General features: G+C 38.3%; 1 protein-coding gene across 4 annotated transcripts in view; it reads right to left on the bottom strand.

Moving 5' to 3' along the window:
• The window catches only part of LOC134799462 (ETS-like protein pointed), a 179,512-nt gene continuing 156,851 nt past the window's right edge, over window positions 1–22,661 (bottom strand). For 3 of the 4 annotated variants that reach the window (XM_063771864.1, XM_063771867.1, XM_063771868.1), the window contains 5 exons: window positions 5,799–6,041; window positions 4,332–4,487; window positions 3,132–3,250; window positions 2,265–2,422; window positions 1–1,827 (listed from right to left, as the gene is read on the bottom strand). In XM_063771864.1, coding sequence (XP_063627934.1) covers window positions 1,764–1,827; window positions 2,265–2,422; window positions 3,132–3,250; window positions 4,332–4,487; window positions 5,799–6,041 — 740 coding nt within the window. In that variant the 3' untranslated portion in view covers window positions 1–1,763. The remainder of the gene's footprint in view (window positions 1,828–2,264; window positions 2,423–3,131; window positions 3,251–4,331; window positions 4,488–5,798; window positions 6,042–22,661) is intronic. The other variant, XM_063771865.1, reaches the window with a different exon arrangement.

Below are 22,661 nucleotides of genomic sequence, written 5' to 3'. Positions count from 1 at the left end.
TGATTTCGTAAATATATATTTTTAATTTTATATCTTCCATCAATACATACAACGACACTTATACATTCAAAATTTGGCCATAACTACAAAATAGGTCTCACTTCGTAATGGCAGGTCGCTTGCAGAAATATAGGGGCCTAGCGGCCTGTCTGCAGACACTGGGACAACGGGGAAGACAACATTCTCAGTAGGAAGTTTAACATAGAGCGAACAGCACCGCAACTAAGTGCCTCCGCTGTCTTGCGCGGGTGAACGAAAAATAGTATGAGCAACGCTAACTGGCGCGGACGTGTGCGACGGATTTTATCCGCGATGGGCGTGCATGGCACCCGTGCAAGACAGTGGAGACATTAAATAAAGCACACAACACGTCGGCATTAGCAACCGCACAGCGGTGCGCTCCGTGTGTTCTGCGCTTAACAGGCATAGTCCAACTTAATTTAATTTTGCACATTGCACATACCTATTCGTAGGAAAGTATGATATTGATGGAGGAAAAATATTTTACAAAATAAACCTTATCGAAATATCTTCGGTGTATGCTAGGAGCTATAAAAATTGAAAATAATACAACTAATTAATTTCATTACTAGTAAGACGTTACATTCCGTTACCACGAGATCAGCGACGGTGTCGCCCGGTGTGTCAATAATTTCTTTTTGGACGAGCCCTTGGGCATGCGAAAATGAACTTTATGCCCATGCCCTTGGGTGCATTTTAACTAGTCAGAAATGGCATTGTAAAAAGAGAATTGAAACCGTAGTAAACCCCCTGCCGAAGGTTAGAGTAAGCCCTTTGGTAGTTTACTAAACTGTTACCAATTGGTGGGTATAGAGTTAATTATACAGATTTTACAATCTTTGGACTTTTAAAAATATTTTGCGTATAATTTAAAAAAAAACTTTCTTCACCATTCGATTCTAACTATGCTTTATTCTTACAGCATATTGCAACAACTTGCGAATCAAACATACAACACTTAATACTTACTATAATATAATACCTAATTATTTTTATAAAGTACCTAACAAAATTAACTTATATTTACAGTTACCATTAAATTTATAGCAGAATTTTACTATTTCAGTACTCAAGTATCCATAATCGTGTTCGTTTCATGGTGCTGACAGAAACGTTGAAGCCAAAACGTTCAGATTTATAATTTCAATACAATAATAGATGAAGCATCTTAATACTGTCGCAAACTTGACTTTTGATGCAAACAAATGGAAATGAATGATTCCGAATAACAGTCAATAATGTCATGAAGTGTAAGGCACCGTTGGTTTCTGGGACTTAATAAATAATAATGTTTTTAGATGATTAATAGTACCCTGAACCACTTAGGTCCGCTAAGCTTCGGCGAAGCCTCGTGAAATCCACTGGTTATGAGATCAAAACTGAATAGACTTGAAAGAACTTAAGGTCGTGTACGCGAGCAAATCTTTATTAATGTGATGATCGTTGCAGCTTTGAAAATGGGCCAGTACACGCTCTTATCACAAGATATTGCATTTAATGTTGGGCAAGCCATTTTCGTCAGTAGAAAAAAGGGCAAATTTAAAAATGTAGGCGCGACGGGTTGTCCTTCCATAGAAAATTTGAATTTCGCGCCTTTTTCTACTGCCAAAGTGGGGTTGCTAGAGTATAGGAGACATTTGAAAATTTCATAGACTATATAGAGTTCCGAAAGTTTTTTTAAAATGATATATGGCAGCGTGCCAGATCGGTGCGTTTCTGCGGGTGAGTGATAAGGTGTGCGTTCAGTCGTCGTCTTTCTTTTCCATCTTCGGTTCGTACATCGCGTGCAGTTGCTCTGGCGAGATTCTGTAACAAATATGATTAATATAAATATTTCATTGATGCATAGACACCATAGAAATGAGAAAACAAACACGCCTAAACAAAAACATTTTGTATTGTCTTTTTAATAACATCATATCTCTTGCTCTCTCAGAATCCCGAAGTGATTCGGATTAGATTTATAGTTTGTCAAAGAACTGTCTCATTTCAATCATACTATCTTTGTCTTACACTAGTACTAGCACCCAAAAGAAATGGATGTACCTATAGTTTTCCTGGTTCTTACTGACTGACAAATTGGTTTGACCAACTATATTACTTTTATTAGCAATGTAGCCAACCTTACAGAAAGCCCACAAGGTGGTAACCCTTTGATTGCGCACTTTGAGTCGGACGGGAGGTTATGGCGTTATGCTGCAGTTCAAATCGTCCTGCACCAAGAGTCTGAAAGTTTATCTTACCCGAGCAAGCTCTGCAGGTCGCAGACGAAGCGGTAGACGTAGCGCTTGCCGGCGGTCTTGTGGATGATGTTCTTGTCGTAGTAGTAGCGCAGGCCGCGCGACAGCTTCTCGTAGTTCATCTTGGGCTTGTTCTTGCGGATGCCCCAGCGTCGCGCCACCTGCAATACAGGAGAATGTTAGAGCATATTCGAATATTCCTAAAATACTCTTTATTTCTTTGATATAAGGGATACCAATTTGTTAGTTAGCGATGTGGATAATGGTAGTTGGTATTTGCAATATGATCTACGTTTACGTAGGTAGACGGATCAAAATTGGACTCTATAGGTATAGCATTGGTTAGCAGTGCTCTATTAAAAGCGTTTTGAAGATTTTCAACTCTCGCTACGTCGCTACGGAACTTCCAACCTATTGATTCCAGTCAGGTAAATATGTAAGACATGAATTTTTAGCTGACATCATAGGAAGCCAAAGATCGTCGTACCAGCAGTAGCGCAGCTCCAAATTTATCAGTTACCTTTAGCTAACTATTTCGTTACAGCGGGAACCGAGTTCTGTAATGGATATTGGATACCTTCGCTTCGTACGTGGCGTAGTCAAGACACGTAATACCTCATCAGGGTTAGTAGGTGCTTGGGATGAAGCCCTGGCAGCCATTGTCCGTCAGCAGCTCGAGCACGAACTGCCACAGCTGGATGGGCCCTGAACCTGCAAATGACGAGACTCACCTTATCAGGGTCGGTGAGCTTGAACTCCCAGCCTACGCCGGTCCACGAGATGAAGCCCTGGCAGCCCTTGTCCGTCAGCAGCTCGAGCAGGAACTGCCACAGCTGGATGGGCCCTGAACCTGCACGTGACAAGACTCACCTCATCAGGGTCGGTGAGCTTGAACTCCCAGCCGTCGCCGGTCCACGAGATGAAGCCCTGGCAGCCCTTGTCCGTCAGCAGCTCCAGCAGGAACTGCCACAGCTGGATGGGCCCTGAACCTGCACATGACAAGACTCACCTCATCAGGGTCGGTGAGCTTGAACTCCCAGCCGTCGCCTGTCCACGAGATGAAGCCCTGGCAGCCCTTGTCCGTCAGCAGCTCCAGGAGGAACTGCCACAGCTGGATGGGCCCTGAACCTGCAAGTTCACACACGCTTGCTTTACGATGTACGGGGCATTCTTTACCATACATTGCATATTTGGTTTGAGTTAGCAAAGGATACAATATCACTTCACTCGGACGTGTTTTTAGTTACGGTGTGTTTTGTTAAAGTAGCTGAGATGTGGACTAATAAATCTAATTTAGTATTTCATATTTACTTAATTGACAATCTATGTACGTAGCAACACTTTCATAGCTTATCACTATCCGCCTGGGTATTCGGTGATTAGACCGCTTTATGATAGTGATAGAGGTGTTTACGAAATTCATCGCAATTGTATTAAAAATAAAATAAAATAAAAATCAATATACCTAATAATGTATTGTATTGGTGTTGTGTTATTTGTGACCGTATCTTCATAGTAAAATTAATTCTTATGTGAATGAAAGTCTTATGCGAATGTGCTGTGCATATATATCCTACTTGATAAATTGAGGCTTGAGATTAGGAAAAATTGCGGTTGACTAGTTGTTATAATTAACAAAATACGTATTTAATTTGGAATCTGTAGGTACAGAGCAGAAAATAGGGAAATACCATATAGGGAAACATCGCAATAATTAACGAGCAGATTTTTTATATATGGCTTCAATGAGAACATGATTCTTGTTTCATTCAGTCGTTTATGCCTAGATATTACTCCTATTAATACGTAGGTCAAATGGATACAGTGGTATCATTTTGCATGGTGGTGGCATTTTGCATGGAACCCAGTTCAGAACCATGCATGGCATCACAAATCTCTATACTGCTATCTCTCCATTCGTAAGTAGATTTTTCGTAACCAGTACAAACTATGAAATTCAGAGGGGTACACGGGTTAGCTACAACACACAACATAATCAAGTCGGAACACGACACGCGATTTTGAACATAGTATCAATGATTATAGAGTCCTTTTTGATAATGCACGTACCAGTGAAGCAAGGTCCTGAGGCGGGGTACGCGAGCTTGTCCTGCGGTATGAGCGCGTGCTGCTCGCCGGGCCACTCGCTCCACTCCGAGCATGTGCCGCTATACTCCGCCGGGTAGCTCTCGCCGTAACCTTCACCGCCGTACCTCCCGCCCGCACCTGAGGAGTTTACATACAGTTAGACAAGGATAGGACAACTTATGCTATTTACATCCCGTTATTTAATGTACGGGTACCTAAAGTCATACCTAATATAATTAGTACCTTCACATGAAAGATTATACTTATACTTCTATTCTTGACTAACAATACTTCTGATATCATCGTGAATGAACCAGGAAGTTAGCTAGCTGAAGAAACGTAATCTCTCGTTAAAGCTACAGGAAAATTAGCAAGCTATGATAATTCATGTTATTAAACTAAAATTGTTATTAAGTATCTAAGTACTTAATACTTGGCCATTAAAGATAATCCGTCAATGATACGTTGATCGTTTTAATGATCAATTCATTAAGGATTCAAGCAATTATATATGGTTCTACGGCGTACATCGGAGCTAGTGTATGCATATTATAATAATGAACTATGTAACTGTGGAACATTATAAAACGTTGGACGTTTTCGTTCTAAAGGTGTGTCTCGAGACGTGAACCCGACACTCTGTGAATAAATAAAAGATGAAAGACGAACGAATTTGTGTTTTGAAACTGAATATCTTCTTTAATTTAGTGTCGTGTATGTTTCTTTGTTGCTACAATCGTTCTGTGATCTTTTTTCTAATGAGAGAGCTTGTTACGTGGAATCTTATTTACTGTAATTATAATCAACACGACACAATATTGCGCGTCAGAATAAAATCCTGTATATTAAAAATGTATCTGTAAAATGTAAGGGTGCGATAGCCTCATCAAAAACCCGTGAGATAAAACTCTTTGAAATTTCGACGCTTAATCGCGATGGGAAAATTTTTGCGTTTTATGGTTGCCCGATTTCAATTTAGTATGGTTGAACAACGTTAACATTTAATTAACCCTTCATAACATGTTTGCAATTTGTTTTAATTTAATGTTGAAATACAATGTCGCTTTTATAAGGTGTAGGTATTAAAGATAAATACTTTAAGATGTAAAGTTAACTATCGTCTATCGTGTACCTATCAAGTATTAGGTGATGGGTAACTGGCTGGGTGACTGGGTACTTACTGCGAGCGTCAGGATCATGGACATTATGGTACTTATTCCCTGGTATGCTGCCAGTCAAATTTGACCATTGAAAAAAAGTGACCTTGACATTTATAACAAAAGCTTAAAATTCCCACGCACGGATCCCTGTCGACCCTGTCTAAGCATACGAAGGTTTAAGTAGAGGGTGCCTTTAGGGGATTTAGTGTAGGCTGGTGGATCAGTTGGTCATAAGAGGATACCCGTGTGTCATTGTGTGTGTAAAGGGTACCCGGGTTAGTGCACTCACCTCTAGGATAAGGCTTGGTGTACGCATGTGGCTGGTATTTGTGTTCGTGCGCGATGAGCGGCTGCGAGTGGTGCGCGTGGTGATAGTACTCGTCTAGGTAGGGCTGCGGCGCGGGCGGCGCGGGGTACTCGGGCTGGTAGTACTCGTCCAAGGGGGAGGCGGCCGGGGGCGCGGGCGCCGGCGCTGCCGCCGCTTCCGTGTACCCGTAGGTGGAGTCGCGGGGGCCGCCTGTCGTGTAACCACCTGGAATAGAAATACAAACATTTTAGAAACAGTTTGCGAAAAAAAGCATATGTATTATTCTATCTCGTCTAGATGTTGTATCTAACGATAAAAAGGGGACGTTCAGTAAAGATGCCATATATGCCATTTTGGCGCTATAAGCTTGTTGCTTGTTGCTTGTGTCTTGTGCTAACCTAACCTAACCCATCCTACAGAAGGTTGGGTGTTTGATAAAACTAACTTATGGAAATGTGTTAGGTAGGTACATATCACGAAACAACTATCGCATGTTAAAACATTACTTAGGTTGGCAAAGTGTTGGAAGACACGCAAACGACTGAAGTCTCAATGTCCTATTGATAACAAAAAGCTGTATAAGTATTTTTACATACTTACATGTGTCGTTTTGCAGTGTTCTTTTAGTGTTTTATGTAAGGTAAACTACAAGTCATTTTTGTGGACAAATCACCGCTGTCTAAAGGTTGAAGGGACCCATCATTAGAGGGAAGTAAGATAACCGATGTTAGTAAAGTTTACCCTACTTGTATCTTACACCTAGAGGTCTAGAAATTGTCCAAATCAATTCATGGCTAACATATTCTGCATATAAACTAAAAATCAGGACAGTGTGATCGCTGCGTGCGCGATGGCGGGCGGTACCGAAGCGCGACGGTCGCGGTTCACGGCGCGCCCTTTGTTCCGAGCCCGCCTCGACGCTCCCGCGCAGCGCCCGCATAACGACGCAAGCGCACAACCATTACAAGACACATACGACGTTTTACAATTAGGAAATTATTTGTCTAAAAGTCCTCGTGACAGCTCCGAAATGACTAAACTGCTGAAATTATGTTATAGTGATGGGATGTTTTGATTTAAAGCGGTGTAGGTCAGTGGACGAAAAGAGCGTATGAGTGTTAAAGTTGCGAAGACAATAGGGCGTTTTAAATGATAGTGGAGGGTTCCTAACGTTTCGCCACGTCGGCTGGACGTGTGGTTCAAGTATATTTTGTGTAAGAACATATGGTTTCAGACCAGGTATCGATTGTTGACATTTATTGATTGAACCCGAAAGGTAAAAGTTAGGTAATTTCACACATCAGAAGTGAGATAGCTTTTGGGAAAATGGGCGTTTGGCTTTTAAGTCTAGAGGAGACTGAGAAACTTGTAAGTGACCGTATCTTACAATTAAAGATTGAATTGAAAATAGTCCAAATATAAAGCTACGTTCTAAAATTCCTAACTAATGTTTACGAGCAGGTATTTACCGACTCATACTAAAACTATTTACAGTATAATTAGATACATAAGTCATATTAACGTCATTTTGACAAACGAATGACGCTTATCCTGAACCTCTGGACCCGTGTCATAAAAATCTACATATAGAATAAGTTCTTTAAAGGGGTAAAGATAAGTTTTCCTTAAACTCGTACCAGTCGTAACTGGCCTCAGCTCAGCGTAAGGTGTCGTTGGTATTATATCCAGACCTACCTAACAAATTAACATTGAAATAATATGTATAAAATATGATATGACTAAATACAAACTACCTGAATTAAAGTCCATTTATATTTTTATATCTAGTCAGTCACTCATGTACTTTTATGCCAGTTACAGCATTATACTTAACTAAAGATTGTTAGACCTTATCTCGTTGCAGTAAGGTTTACAATAGCCAGTTAATAATGGTGACGATACACCCATAACACGTAGGTACACTTATAACAAAGCACGTCTGCTAGTGCTAGAGGTAATAAACATAAATAAGCAAAATTACAGTCAATTGTTTTACTGGTCGGTCGACTGTGTTGTATCTAAATATTCATGAAATATTAACATTGGACGGCTAAGCTTAGGTGTAGGTGTTAGGTTGTGTAGTAGTCCCGTTATTATCATTATGACTAAACAAAGAATGGTTTCTGAAAATGCTGAATAATAATCTAGTCTATTGTAGGTCAATAAACTAGTGGCAGTAATTCTTGAAAAAATGTCATGGTCATTGTCAAGGTTTACGCGCGTAACTTATTCATTTGAATTAGGTATGTATATAGTTCTCAGCTTAATGTCAGTTCAACATGACCCGTGTACCTATGGGTTAACGATATCAATAAGATAAAACTAAAGGAGTAGCCGATCCAGACCCAGAGGGTTATTTTATTATTTAGCCATCAGTCAGTTCTGTCACGTCGTCCCAAAGTTGTCACCGTTAAATTGCCATTCCTAAACCTTATTGAAACGAGATAAGGTCTATGTCCAATTAAATATGTTGTTAGTACTGACCATCGGTGAGCCTTACGTCTTCGTAATAGGGTTCACAAATAGTCATTGAACACTGGACAGTACGGCGCTGCAATGAATGGAGTCCGCGAGCGCGGGTGACCGCTGACCCCGCCACGCACTCTGAGCACGCAATCACATCGCGGCTCACAGTTTTAAATATATACGAGACCTTCACGCGTATATAGCGGTTGGAGACGCGTTGTTAAAACAACTGGGATGTTGTTTTCAAATTTGGAAAAGTTTTCGGAAAATTTCATAGGAAATTAACCCCTTACCAGGCTAAGGGATTATATATTTCCCATATACGACAAATATATTTCCCATATACGGAAAATTTCTACAGGACACATCTTTAATTTCTTTATGAATTTAATTTTGGTTCATGTTCATGTCACAAAAAGTTGAAGCGAAGGTCTATAATTTTGTTTGCGTTACTTACTAACCTAATGCTCTACAACTGGATTATTTATTTCATACATTATTAATCAGATTCGCCGTTTAACATAGGTAAAACATTACGTAGGTATACAATTAAGTACCTACGTGTAACTTATTCTAAAAATAACCGTCGCAATGAAAATAGAAACAAATACATTTAACTTAACGGAAACACCTAATCAGACGTGTAAAAACGTGAAATACCCTCACATTCTTTTGGTAGTAAACAAATCAATGTCACGACGACAAATACGTACAAAGTATCCTAAAGATATTTTAATGAACCCATAATGCCTAATTACAATTCCCCGAACGTCAAAAGAGAGCATAAATTAAGAAAACGCGTAAAAAGAGATAATAAATTTAGAAAAACGCCTAAAAAGCACGTTCGGCCTCGTGCTGACCTGCGCGATTCGTCTTGGGACGACTTATATGGGCTCTTTGTTTTGTTAACATGAGGGTAGTTAATTGAGTGTGAGTTTAAATGTGTTAATTAAATTAGTTACTTATAGGTACCATAACTATACTTACAAAGACAAAGAAGGTGCAATGAATCAAGATTAGTTAAGTATTACAAATTAGGTAGGTACTTACAACACTCTGAGTAATTCTTGATTTAAAATTTTGTTGTATAGATAGATACATAATTTAATTAAAAAAACATTTTTTCTTGGTTTATACTATTTTCTAAACAAAGTGTAGATAAAAGTAGGAAGGTATACAAATTGTAAAAAACACTCGGGTAATAGAGAACTTAAGTAATAACGTTCATTCAACTACAACTACAAAAAAATTAGATAAATATGTAATTTATTAGCTAACTTCATTTAGTGTGTAGGTGGCTAGGTGCCTACTGCACACCGCTAGCTCTCAGCAAATCTAATCAACAATATTATTCTAAATTCGAATTTTCCTGCAACCGTACCTATAGGTTATAAATATCGCAATCTAAAGAAAATTAACGAGTTTCTACGATACGATATCGGTGCGCTCGATCGAGGGGCGTGGAGCGGAGGGGGCGGGGCGAGCCAATCGGGCGCGGCCACGCCTCGCGCGCGCGGGTCGAAAGGTCGCGCGACCATTGGTGCAAGACCGGAGAACAGCGGAGAATTGAGAAAATATACATTTGAAATTCGAATGCGAATTCAAATACGTATCTATATTCTATTCGGACCTAATTGCGACCTATACTTATGTTTATGTGTCAAATGTGATTGGCTGTTTGTGACAGTTTTAGACTTTGTTATTTTTAAGGACTGCCTGAATAAATAGTACATTATTGTCGAGGCTCGGAAGTAGCTACTTGCAGGCTGAGGATTCGTTTTAAACGGACGACCTTGGGAGTCCGTTTAATTGAATCCGAAGCCAGCAAGTAGCCTTCCAGCCGAGTCATATATAGTGCTTTTCTCAAAAATGGTGCAAGAAATATAAATATCATAGAAATATTTTACAAAAGCAACGTTCTTACGTATATATTTTCACAGAAAAAAGTAGAAACAATTGAAAAAATTAGCATTGCCGCCTTTTTATTTTTTTAATAAAAAAATAGAAGTGTATTTTTCTGCCGAAAATACGTCAACCTATTTGAGACAGCTAAATAGTCGCGGTACTAATCATCTGTTTGGCTGTTTAATGGGCCTGTGCCTTCATTTGATATGGCCATTTCAAGTTTTAAAAAGTTTGGAACTCGACAAATAATGGAATTTGTATGCAACATTGCAGTCCCAAAATCGAGACTGCAATGTTTTTAACTTTTTAATTTTTGACTAACCATAAACTACGCGCTTCGCGACCTATTTTTTAAACGGCAAAGTCGACTTTGCCTTCCATTTTTGAGAAATAGTTATTTGTACAACAAGAGATCAAAGTTTGATATTTCTTCGAGTGCTTATTTTGAGTCCCGTGCAAGCGAAAGATTCTATAATAATAATTTAGAATCTTGAGCGTAGTAAGGGATTCAAAAGCGCACGAGATGTAAATAACTTTGATCTCGTGTAGTACACAAAATTTTTCACCCTAAGCAGTGAGAACATACCTAGAGGGGCAGAGATAATAGAACCCAAGTATATCGAACTTGTATTAGACCCCGCATGTTGAAATGACATTTGACTATAAAGGTCACTTGAATGTCATTTTGTCTCACTCAGTGAGCAAAATCGCATTTTGCTCACTGTTTTTAAGAAGCAAAGTAAGTACCCTTGTTCGATCTGCTGAGGTGAAAATATTATTTCTCGTAACTCTAACTTGTAAAAGTAATAGTGAAATTCGTACCTACTATTCATTTGAAATTATACTCTTGCAAGCCAACTTTGTCAGTAGAAAAAGGCAGGAAAATTAATTTGTACTTGGGAGATCGATCCTTAGCCATATTTCTCAAATTTGACAAAAAGCCTGATTTTTGTTTGAATAAGTGCCTAATACCCAGGTAATTGCATGTTAGAGTCAGACCGTGAAAAGTCTGCAGCGATTTTGATAGCCCACGCAGTGCAAGTGTCATTTTAAACGTCAAACTTCTATGAAATTATGACGTATAAATAACACTTACACTGCGTGGGCTATCAAATCCGCTGCAGACTTTTCTTGGTGCGACTCTATTTACATGCCTAACAAATGTGAAATTATTCAGCATTGATAGACATTTTCACTAGGTATTGCATCATGCATTGAAAAAAAAACAGTAACCTAATGAACTCTATTCAAATAACCTAATACTGAAGTCAGAAGTGTCAGAACATACTATAGATGGTCAAGCAAATCTTGTCAGTAGAAAAAGGCGCGAAATTAAAAAAATTCTATGAGACGATATCCCTTCGCGCCTACATTTTTCAAATTTGCCGCCTTTTTCTACTGACAAGATCTGCTTGACCAACCATATATTGCAGTATTATCTCGACCTGGTGAAATCCCAAAGAATTAATTTATTAACTTCGTTCCATGAAAAGGATTAGCATAAATTCTACGTAAGTATAAACCACCTAAATTTAGGTTAGGCTTACAAGACATCGGTGTTCAGCTGTAATGAGGCATCACACGCGACAGTAACCTTAGACCCCGCACCACAGCTGCAACACAGTCAAACCTTTTTTATTCTGTTCTTCGAAATATGAGACCGCGAAAATGTTACACAACTTTTTTTTTTCCCTCGAAGCACGCGCTAAACCTGCCATATGGCGTCAGTGACAGACGCGTTTTTGTTGTAAAAAAAATTTTCTGCAAAAACAATAAAAAGTAGATGCGATCTTAATATATAACGAACGTTTTTGAGTTAATATTTTAAAATTGTAGATAGCGCATCGGTCGTCACATTAGTCACATATCGCGCCAATTCCCATTTGGGAGCGGAAGTCGAAATATGAATTTTTAAAATTAGAATCAACGGCCGCAGGTGAGCGCTCGGTGACAGCCCGCTGTCGTCCAAACGCCGCTGTTTTGACACAAATAGCGCTGCCCTATTAATTATAATTATATTTTACTTGTCTATGGTCCTATAAGATGGATTAAACTGAAGAAAGAATGATACAAAATAGGATGCTAGTTAAGTTGCCAGAAAATTCTAGGATCTGGATGGCTAATGAGTAAATTATTTGACTAATACCTACGCAGTTGATCGCTTTTAAAATGAAATATACGAGTTAATAGGTATTATCCTAATAACAAGTTTATTAAAATCAATAAATGAACTATTAGGTACTTTATTAGTAGGGACTTTACACACGCATCACACTTTTTCACACACTCGGTAATTTTATAAAACACTAGTCCAAACCAAAGTAATGGTATTAGTATAGGTACTGGGCACCTATAGAGTTAAACCTCATAATACTTAGTGATTTGAACCAACATTGAACTAGCCTGAGGTTATATGTAATAGGCACATAACATATCTTTATTTCTTAATTAGCATTTACAAATTATATAACGTGTGACTCTACACCAATAGCCCAGAATTTTATAACATAAACATAACAATTTTATATTTCAGATAAACTATTCGGAATAATTTGTCAATTAAGAGACAAGTTGTCACTCGCGGAGTGTTCTGTAATAAAACAAAAATTGTGGGAAAAATGCGCGACCGTTCGAAAGATAGAGGAAATGGTTGTCAGCGCAGCGCGTTTAAATCAAATTCAAAATTAGAACATCTTTCGGCAGGAAGTGTTAAATATATTATTTAATGTCGCAGACGCCACGCTTTGTTATGTAGACATTTCCTATCGTAATTATTTTTATTATAGATATCTTCCTACCCCACGTTCTTAAATTTTTATTTCGTGTTGAAGTAGAGTCTAAATTAATCAAACAGTGTAAAATGTAGAGTAGAGACTCGGTGTCCACAATACAGCTCAGGTATGCACCTACATGTAGATGTATTTATTTAACATTGTTTTTGTTACCTCATCGTTACATTACCTAGACATTGTTATAGGTATATAATATTCTTCAATTCTTCCCTACCTGACGTAGCTGTTTACCGAGGAAAATATTAATGAGACAAAAATCGTCGTTCATAAACCGAATGTTATTACAGCGTCATGACCTCAACTTGGTTTAAAAATAAAGAGTACCAATCAGTACTACGGCTCTGGACTGCTATTCCCAACGCTTATTGATCCCACAGCTGTAGTCAAACCAGTGCATGTAGAACTTATAGCTTCAGAAAACAGCGTTGTGATAATATCATATTTATAATGGTATGCGTGCGATGATGCGTTTACAGACGTTGGGAATAATGTCTCTGTTGCGAATTAGCTAAACACAGAGTCGATATTTATCGCTCATAAAACGGCATATGGCGTCCACGTATTAACACTACGTATACATAATACTGCGTTTTACCTCGATACAGCTTTAGATTATCTATTAAAGAATATTTTTACAAAAAACAAGCTTACAATAATATCCGGTGGAATATGTTGGCGTTAATTTATAATCAAACTGTCGTGGCAGATGTAGTCAGATTCAACATTATAAAAAAAAGAAGAAATTTTATCGATTATCTGTGTATTTGTGTTGTTTGTTTGGTATAAAAAGCTTAAAACCAGTCGGTTATAATTATAATTAAGTATTAAAGAATCGTTATAGATGCCAAAAAACATCGATACGATCACAAATAAAATATGTCACAAATAAATAAGAAAAATATGTCTTAACAGGAAATTAAGAAATGGTAATTGGTTATATAGTTAGTGCTATTTATAAAAATGGTTACTTAAAATACTACACCTAAACCTTTACAGTAAATGTTATAGGTACTTAACATTTAGAGCATTTTATCTCTAATAGATAATTAAACGAATGTTACTATTAAGTATTTACAATGACCGTAGAAGTATTATTTTGCATTAGACAGTCCAAACAATTCTATAGCTTAGTGATAAATCTTTGAGGAAACTTAATACGACTATCTTAATGTCAGTCCATGAAAAGTCTGCAGCGGATTTGATAGCCCACGCAGTGCACGTGTTATTTTAAACGTCAAACTTCTATGAAATTATGACGTATAAATGACACTTGCACTGTGTGGGCTATCAAATCCACTGCAGATTTTCTTGGTCTTACTCTATCTATTAGGTATCATAGGTACCCGATATCATCCTACAAGGAATGTTAAAAGTCAAAAAGGTAATAGCAGCGGTAAAATATGTACATTAGGTACACGAAAGCAAAGGCACATCAAAGTGAAAATTTAACAGTTTAGTAGAAGAATTATTCTTGTAGCACTGATAAGACAAGTTTGTGAATACATTAAGACATATTTGTTTAGTATTATGTAAAGTCGTGGTATATGCGAGCGTTATTCGGCAGGTGCCGCGCCACCTGCGCGGCGCGCGCGCCACAAAAACGCATGGGGGACCGACACCGAGCTGACCGCGGCATAAGGGAAGCCGTAAATATATAAAAAATCTAATCCGTTCTTATTTAAAGTAGGTGAAGTTTTAGATATAGGCTTGTACAAAGATGTATCGGTACATTGAGCTGGATACATATTTAGGTACGCTACTGCTGTGAGACAGACGTCGACTCTACATAATTGTATTATTGTTAACTACACGAACGAACGAACGAAAGTTTTGCCTGGTCGATGATATGCTTGAGAAAGTTTTTAAACTTATTTCTGTAGCTAACTATCCCACAGTAATGTCGGCAAGAGTTTTGGTTAGATACTACGATAGATTTTTTGAGATGGCTAAATTACATATTTCGGCACAGGAAAAAAATTATAAGTACATGTATAGGTAAAACATCCCATTTGTAAAATATATCTGGTTTTGTATATTTAGGTTAAGATATTCTTTTCCTAGTGAAAACCCCAGTTAATCAGCTATACCTAGCCAATTTATTTGTTGCTAACGAACGTCTAGAAATCCATATCCTATTTCCTGTAGCTGCTAATATATTTCCATTTACTTACGTAAATAATGCTTACACTTATGATTTGCTTAAATAATTATATGTATTTAGTTACTATGGGCCGAGAACATAATTTATTCCAAAATTACCTAGATAAGAATTAATATTTAACTTCGATCAGAACAGAACGTGTATTCCCATATTGATTTTTTTTAATTGTAGTCATTTATACATATTTATACTTTTATACCTATATCAATGACTCGCACATACCTCGGACTACGTAGGTACATGGGTATGATACGAGTATTTGAAAGAGTTCGTAATAATAACTAGTTAATCGCATTATCTCTTAGTTAATAATACTATGAGAGCATCTGGTGGCAACTAGAGATTATAAGCGACAATATAAACAAGCAACTTGTAGGTATAATATAAGGATTTAGTTTTAATCCTTATGGAATGTCTAACTATCAAACAAGTCCCACCCATAACGCGGAAGATGTCTTAATTTTCATACAGGACTTATAGTTTCAAGATAACCTGATCCTTTACTACACGTTTGATGCAATTTGAACTTTCCTGCTTTACATCTAACGTCTATTTCGGTTTGTAGATTACTGTATCTGACAGCTGACAGCATCCTAGTTCATTCTAGGGTGTATTTTTATTTTGGACTTTAATTGTTTGAGTTAAGGTTGGGAGTGGCATGATTGGTCGAGACAGGATATAGCGGCGCTACGAGAGCGGAAGCGAGCGCATCAATGGCGACGTGCGCTGCGCCTGCGACTCGTTAACGATCGCATAAAATTGTCTATGCTTGGTGAGGTTTTTAAATCGTACGCATCATAGTAAAGGTCCTATGCTGGTGTTGTTAACTAAGTAAAACAATATTAATCTGTTTATGTTGTCAGTAAAGTTTTGGATTTAATTCACATAACAGTAATAGCATAAATACGCTTTCTCTATGAATATCCATTTTTACAGATTTCATTTTGTGATTTTTTTCGTTCAATTCAATACTAGTTCTACTCATATTTTTTTACTCGTACCTAAACGGGTTTTTTGCTCAGTCCCTTCGGTTGGAGCGTAAGTATTTGGCTTAGCAAAACAGCAAGAAAAAAAACTTGTAAACACAAAAACACTTCAAATCTTTAGACCCTTCTGTCTCGTCTAGAGGTAGAAAGCTTTGATTACGGGATAGTATTGAGTGAATGAATGACGATTATGAGGCGGGAGGAAATGCGCCGCCGGAAGTGGCCATATTGTGAATGAACGTGACGTCGGCGGCGAGACGGTGACGTCATCATGGACATGTGATACTGGTGCACTTGACGACTAGTTTTTTTTATAATTAAAATACTTTCTTAGTTATGATTTGATTAAATTAAATGTTACAGTTGTGGTGTGAAATACTTCGCTAAGCGGAGGTATCATAAAGCTTTATTTAAAAGAGTTGCTACAAGTTAAGGTACGTATATGTCAGGTGTAATATTCATAACATATAGGGTACTCGTACGTATTTAAGTTTACAACTGACGTGAAACTTAATGAAATAATTTATATTTGTAAATTATATTTACCGGATTACGGAAACTACCACGTCTACACGTAACTCTAGATTTTAATTGCAGTGCAAAATGGGCATACATTTGCAGAATCTCTTAAATAATCAATGCTTGCCTAAGCTATTTTGTCTTTTCGTTCTTGGATTTAAAACATTCCACACAACTATATATAAATAAAATAATTATATAATATAATTAGTTTTGCTATACCAATAAAACAATAAAGACATTATAACAGCAGACGCGTGTTAAATCGTCCAGTTATTAAGCTATTAGTTCTTAATTGAGGTGACCTAAGTTCAATCCTGAATCGAGGAATGCGGCACCCCGCTATTTTAAACGCAGATGGCAGCAGATGGCCGCGGTCACCTTAGTGTTAGACAGGTGATTCTAACGTTTTCGGATGCCGGTATAACTAGTAACTATATTTATTGGACTAATGAAATTATCCTGCCCCTATATCTTGTACCATAGATGAGGGTAAGCTCTGTGTAGTGTAGCTCGAGGGATAATAAAGACGGCTATGCATGTTTAGTTTTAGCAGTTACCCAAATAAAGAATTGTGTGGGGTGTGCAATAAATAATATTGTATTGTATTGTTAAAACTGAGCGGTTTGTGCACTGTTTCAAAGACAATTTTGAAGCCCTTAAAAAATAGGTACCTACACTATCACTATACCATTCAATATGAAGTTACACTTAGTTTAAAATGTACAGCGAGCTGCAAAAGTAGATACCCACTATATGAATAGAATTAATTCATAAAGCTGTGTGTATTACAAAATTGCATGGGCACATTATGAATGAATTTTGCGGCTAAGTGTATAATATACAAGGCAGGTTTTCAGTAATAGAGACACGAAGCGTTGAACGACGCATTTGTGTTTCGAAGTTAACGATGTCATTGATCTTCACTTGTGTCCATATAGGGCACAAGTCTCGTCTTCGGCTATAAAAATGATTTAATTTACTCTATTCTCATTACGATCACGCAAGATTTGTGGGTAGTCACAAAAGGAAGGAAGCGATTACTGAAAGGTGAGCGACCGCACCGTTACTCTCGCCATATTGGGCGCCGTGTCATCACTGGACACGCGTCAACTGCGATTTAATCTGAACAGCTTGTATGAATATTCATAGGCTACAACGCGTGGTGCGCATTGCAAGTTTGCGTCCAGTTCCATTGATTAAGTGGCCGGCTTGTGGCTATTAAGATTAGGGTTAAGCGGTAGATTATACTGGCTATGCAATAAATACCTGATGTACTGCAGTTAGTCTGGAGAATTTAGAGCGAATTATAGTGGCCATCTATTTCTAAAGCATGGAAGCAAATAATGTTTTCTTTTTCGTCGCCAAGAGCTTAATTACCAAGATTTCTACTCAACCTTACTGTGCGATCAATAACGATCGCTCCATGATATAATATTCCAAATTTAACACTATTTAATTGACAAATTTCCAAGTCAAATGAAAAAAATCCAGAAAATAATATCAATAGAATTAAGTTTTCTTTTGTTTCTAGTATAGGACTCTACCCCCATATATTATTACTAAATTACCTATCTATAAGAATATTGATATTACATTGTATTGTATAATAAAACTTAAACTTCCTGCTATCGTCCATATAGACAGTTTACATGGCTGTCACGTAATCTATGTATGCAAATGTCATGTGACGCTAGTGCGAAGCTTTTGATTCCCGTCACGCGGCGGAAGCTTGCGCGCGCGCCGGATCCAACATGGCGGGCGAAAGTGCTTCCGGTAGAGCTTTCCAAGCTGGCAACTTCTAGTCCTTGTATGGGTAAGATTAGCTTGTTTTACACGTACCGAAGTATAGCTGTGACTCCATCTCCATACCGATTTCATGATCTATTAGCTGTGTAAAAGATGATAATGATACTACAATGACAGGTATTGGTCAAGTAAAACTTCTCTTTAGGATCGGGTTCAATAAATATGATTTGCCGATTTTCAATGTTGTTAAATACTAGATTTGATATTTACAAACAATATTTTTCGGTTCAATAGAATTTTTGGTCCATCCTTTCAGAATTTCAAAAACTACGCAGAGGTTTTCCTGTATTCATCAAGAACAAAATTGATACAGGTGTAGGTATGTATTATTTTTTTATTTCTAGTACCGATTTTTTATTACATGATGCAATTAATATAAAAAACCGCGAACAATTATTACGCCTTAATAAAACATGAGTTATTTTAATTAGTAAATTAACCTTTACAATTATTTGCGAACACGCTTTATATTTGTTCGAACCTTGCCTCCTGTAACCGCAAAACCGTTAATGACTCAAATGACGGTATTTATATAGTAAATATTACAACCTGAACCAATGTTTATATTCATATATTTTTTAATTACCTAAAATTTGTAAGATATTAATTTATAACGCGAATAATTATCAGAAAAATAGGTACCTAATTGTTAAGAAAATGTCAGTATTTATCTGAAATAAAGAATTAATAATAATAATAATTAACAACATATTGAAAAATAATTCTTACATTCGTACATTTTATGATGGTAAGACATTGCAGTATTTGATATAACTTACAATAAAGGTATTACTTACCCACTAAAATAAATTAATGTTGCTTGTTTATTTTGAAAACGAAAATTTATAAATGGATAAAAGTTAATAAATCGAGTTGGTATGAACGTAAAAAATATTACAAAATTTAGATAGGTTAATTAAAAACTAAGTAATTTATAACAAAAATAATCAGGATTTTCCCTGTGTGGAATGTAGGTACTCCTCTAATAATAGCAGAGGCTCAAACTTATATGTAAGTACAATGTGCTCTGATACCTACACATGTACACATACGTATATCATGAACTATGTTATTAAATCTGAAAACTTTTCAGTGTTTCTGTTTATTGAACTTACACGTTATCACTTTCAATTCGAAAAATATCGCGGTATTTTGATTTGTGATTCATGTTAATCGATATAAAATAATTTTGAATTGAATTTGTAATAAAAGCTAAATAAAATCGAAAATCGATCTTACTTACTTAAGAGTCAAATAACTTTGTGTTTATCTACAATCAAAGACTCTAACCTGTGGTTATGGCATATGTGGGGTCTGGACACATGGCGTCCAGCGCAGGGTCGAACGCCAGCCTGTTCTGCTGGGGCTGCTCATACACCTTCTGGCCAGGGTCGTACCCCAGCCGCGCCACACTAGCTAACGCCTGTTCATAGTTCAACCTCGAGTTCTGATCCTGACCCTCATACCCCTTTAACTTTACACTGTAGTCCGTGAAATTGAGTTTTGTGAGGGCCGACATGGGCAGGTCGAGTGCGCACGGCGGCACGGCGGCTTCGCGCGGAGACTCGACTAGGAGCATGGCTGACCCGGCCGGCACCGCACCGGTACCAACACTTAAATACACCTCATTACCACGCACTTCAGTTTAAACTAATTTATATGCACTGTTGTTGATAATTAATTTAGAAAAAAATACTAATTTTGTTTGTAGTAAAAATAAACTTTGAAATTTAAAAGTCCGCGCTCTAAACGTCAATCGGAAAGCTTCGCACTTGACACAATTCGTAGCACCGCTCCGCTTCGCGCCTGATCGCCGACTGCGAGCTTTCGGGCGGAATGAGAGGGCGGCCGTGGAAATTGTGGGCCGAGTGTGAACGACGAGCGCCGAGCGCGCACGACTAGTGACGGAGACACACGAACGCGCCCGACCTGTCGCGCCACCTGCTACACGACCAACTGTTGCGCAACCGTCGATTTTTTTGCTAACCCCCGGAGAAACATGAAAATTAGCGCAAGCACCTAAATTAGTTTACAGTCTAACGACTTATGAAGGGAACCCCCTCTGTCAAACCAAATTGTATTCTAATTCTTTCTTGCTCTGTTCTGCGTCTTAAGAGCGCTATTACATTTCGGCGTTGAGCGAGTTTAGGTATTTTACGCGCTGCGGCAGGCCGTGCGAGCTCAGTACGCCGATCCCTTCTACCACACTCGCACTACAATGATGGATTAAACATTCTTGATCCTTCGCGAAGCATATTGAAATCAACCATAACAACACTAACTGTACTTAACTTTTAAAGTTCTAAAACTGTTATTTGGTAAGTACGAAAATACTAAATGCAGTGCAAATGTACATAGGGGCTGTTCATAAATTACGTCATCTATTTTTGACGATTTTTGACCCCCTTCCCCCCACCCCCACCCCTCAAATCATCCAAGAATCAAGCTTCGGATGAATCTGTTTCCTCCTACGTCATGTTACCATCATCCGATGTCCAGACCCCTCCCCCCCCACTCCTCCCATTTGAAACGACGTAATTTATGAATAGCCCCATACTCGTACTTATGAAGGTATATTACTCGAAAGAAATTATAGGTACCTACTCGCTTATTTACATATTTCGTCATTGCATTTGGTACCTATAGGTTGTAAAGTTTGTATCAACGAGGGTTTAAAAACGAACTGGTACTGAGGATCTGATGATGATTAAGGTGGTCACGGATACCAATCAACCATGTAGTAACATGATTAGGCTCGTTTGATTCGTCTCAACAAGATCTTTGACACTGAAGATACACAGGGTCTGATGATGGAGCTGGAAGGTGGCCACGGGTACCAGTCTATCATGTAACTAAACAACTTCGTGTTTGGGCTCGTTTGATTCGTCTCAACAAGATCTTTGACACAAGACAGTACTCAGGGTCTGATGATGGAGCTGGAAGGTACCATTACCAATCAACCATGCAACTAAACCACATCGTGTTTAGGATCGTTTGATTCGTCTCAACAAGATCTTTGACACTAGGTGATACTCAGAGTCTGATGATGGAGCTGGAAGGTGGTCACCGGTACCAATCAACCATGCAACTAAACCACTTCGTGTTTAGGCTCGTTTTATTCGTTTCAACAAGATCTTTGACACAAGATAGTACTCAGGGTCTGATGTTGGAGCCGGAAGGTGGTCACCGGTACCAATCAACCATGCAACTAAACCATTTCGTGTTTAGGCACGTTTTATTCATCTCAACAAGATCTTTGACACAAGGTAGTACTCAGGGTCAAACACGAAGTGGTTTAGTTGCATGGTTGATTGGTACCGGTGACCACCTTCCGGATCCATCATCAGACCCTGAGTACTATCTTGTGTCAAAGATCTTGTTGCGACAAATCAAACGAGCCCAAACACGAAGTGGTTCAGTTACATGGAAGACTGGTACCCGTGGCCACAGTCCAGCTCCATCATCAGACCCTGAGTACTAACTTGTGTCAAAGATCTTGTTGCGACGAATCGAACGAAGCCAAACACGAAGTGGTTTAGTTGCATGGTTGATTGGTACCGGTCACCACCTTCCGGATCCATCATCACACCCTCAGTACTACCTTGTGTCAAAGATCTTGTTGCGACAAATCAAACGAGCCCAAACACGAAGTGGTTCAGTTACATGGTAGACTGGTACCCGTGGCCACCTTCCAGCTCCATCATCAGATCCTGAGTACTATCTTTTGTCCAAGGTCTTGTTGAGACGAATCAAACGAGCCTAAACACGAAGTGGTTTAGTTGCATGGTTGATTGGTACCGGTGACCACCTTCCGGCTCCAACATCAGACCCTGAGTACTATCTTGTGTCAAAGATCTTATAGAAACGAATAAAACGAGCCTAAACACGAAGTGGTTTAGTGGCATGGTTGATTGGTACCGGTGACCACCTGCCGGCTCCATCATCAGACCCTGAGTACTATCTTGTGTCAAAGATCTTGTTGAGACGAATCAAACGAGCCTAAACACGAAGTGGTTTAGTTGCATGGTTGATTGGTACCGGTGACCACCTGCCGGCTCCATCATCAGACCCTGAGTACTATCTTGTGTCAAAGATCTTGTTGAGACGAATCAAACGAGCCTAAACACGAAGTGGTTTAGTTGCATGGTTGATTGGTACCGGTGACCACCTTCCGGCTCCATCATCAGACCCTGAGTACTATCTTAAG

This window comes from Cydia splendana, chromosome 18, assembly GCF_910591565.1.
Source record: "Cydia splendana chromosome 18, ilCydSple1.2, whole genome shotgun sequence".
NCBI lineage: Eukaryota > Metazoa > Arthropoda > Insecta > Lepidoptera > Tortricidae > Cydia > Cydia splendana.
The sequence above is the reverse complement of the archived record's forward strand: the minus strand, read 5'-3'. Positions and strand labels throughout refer to the sequence as shown.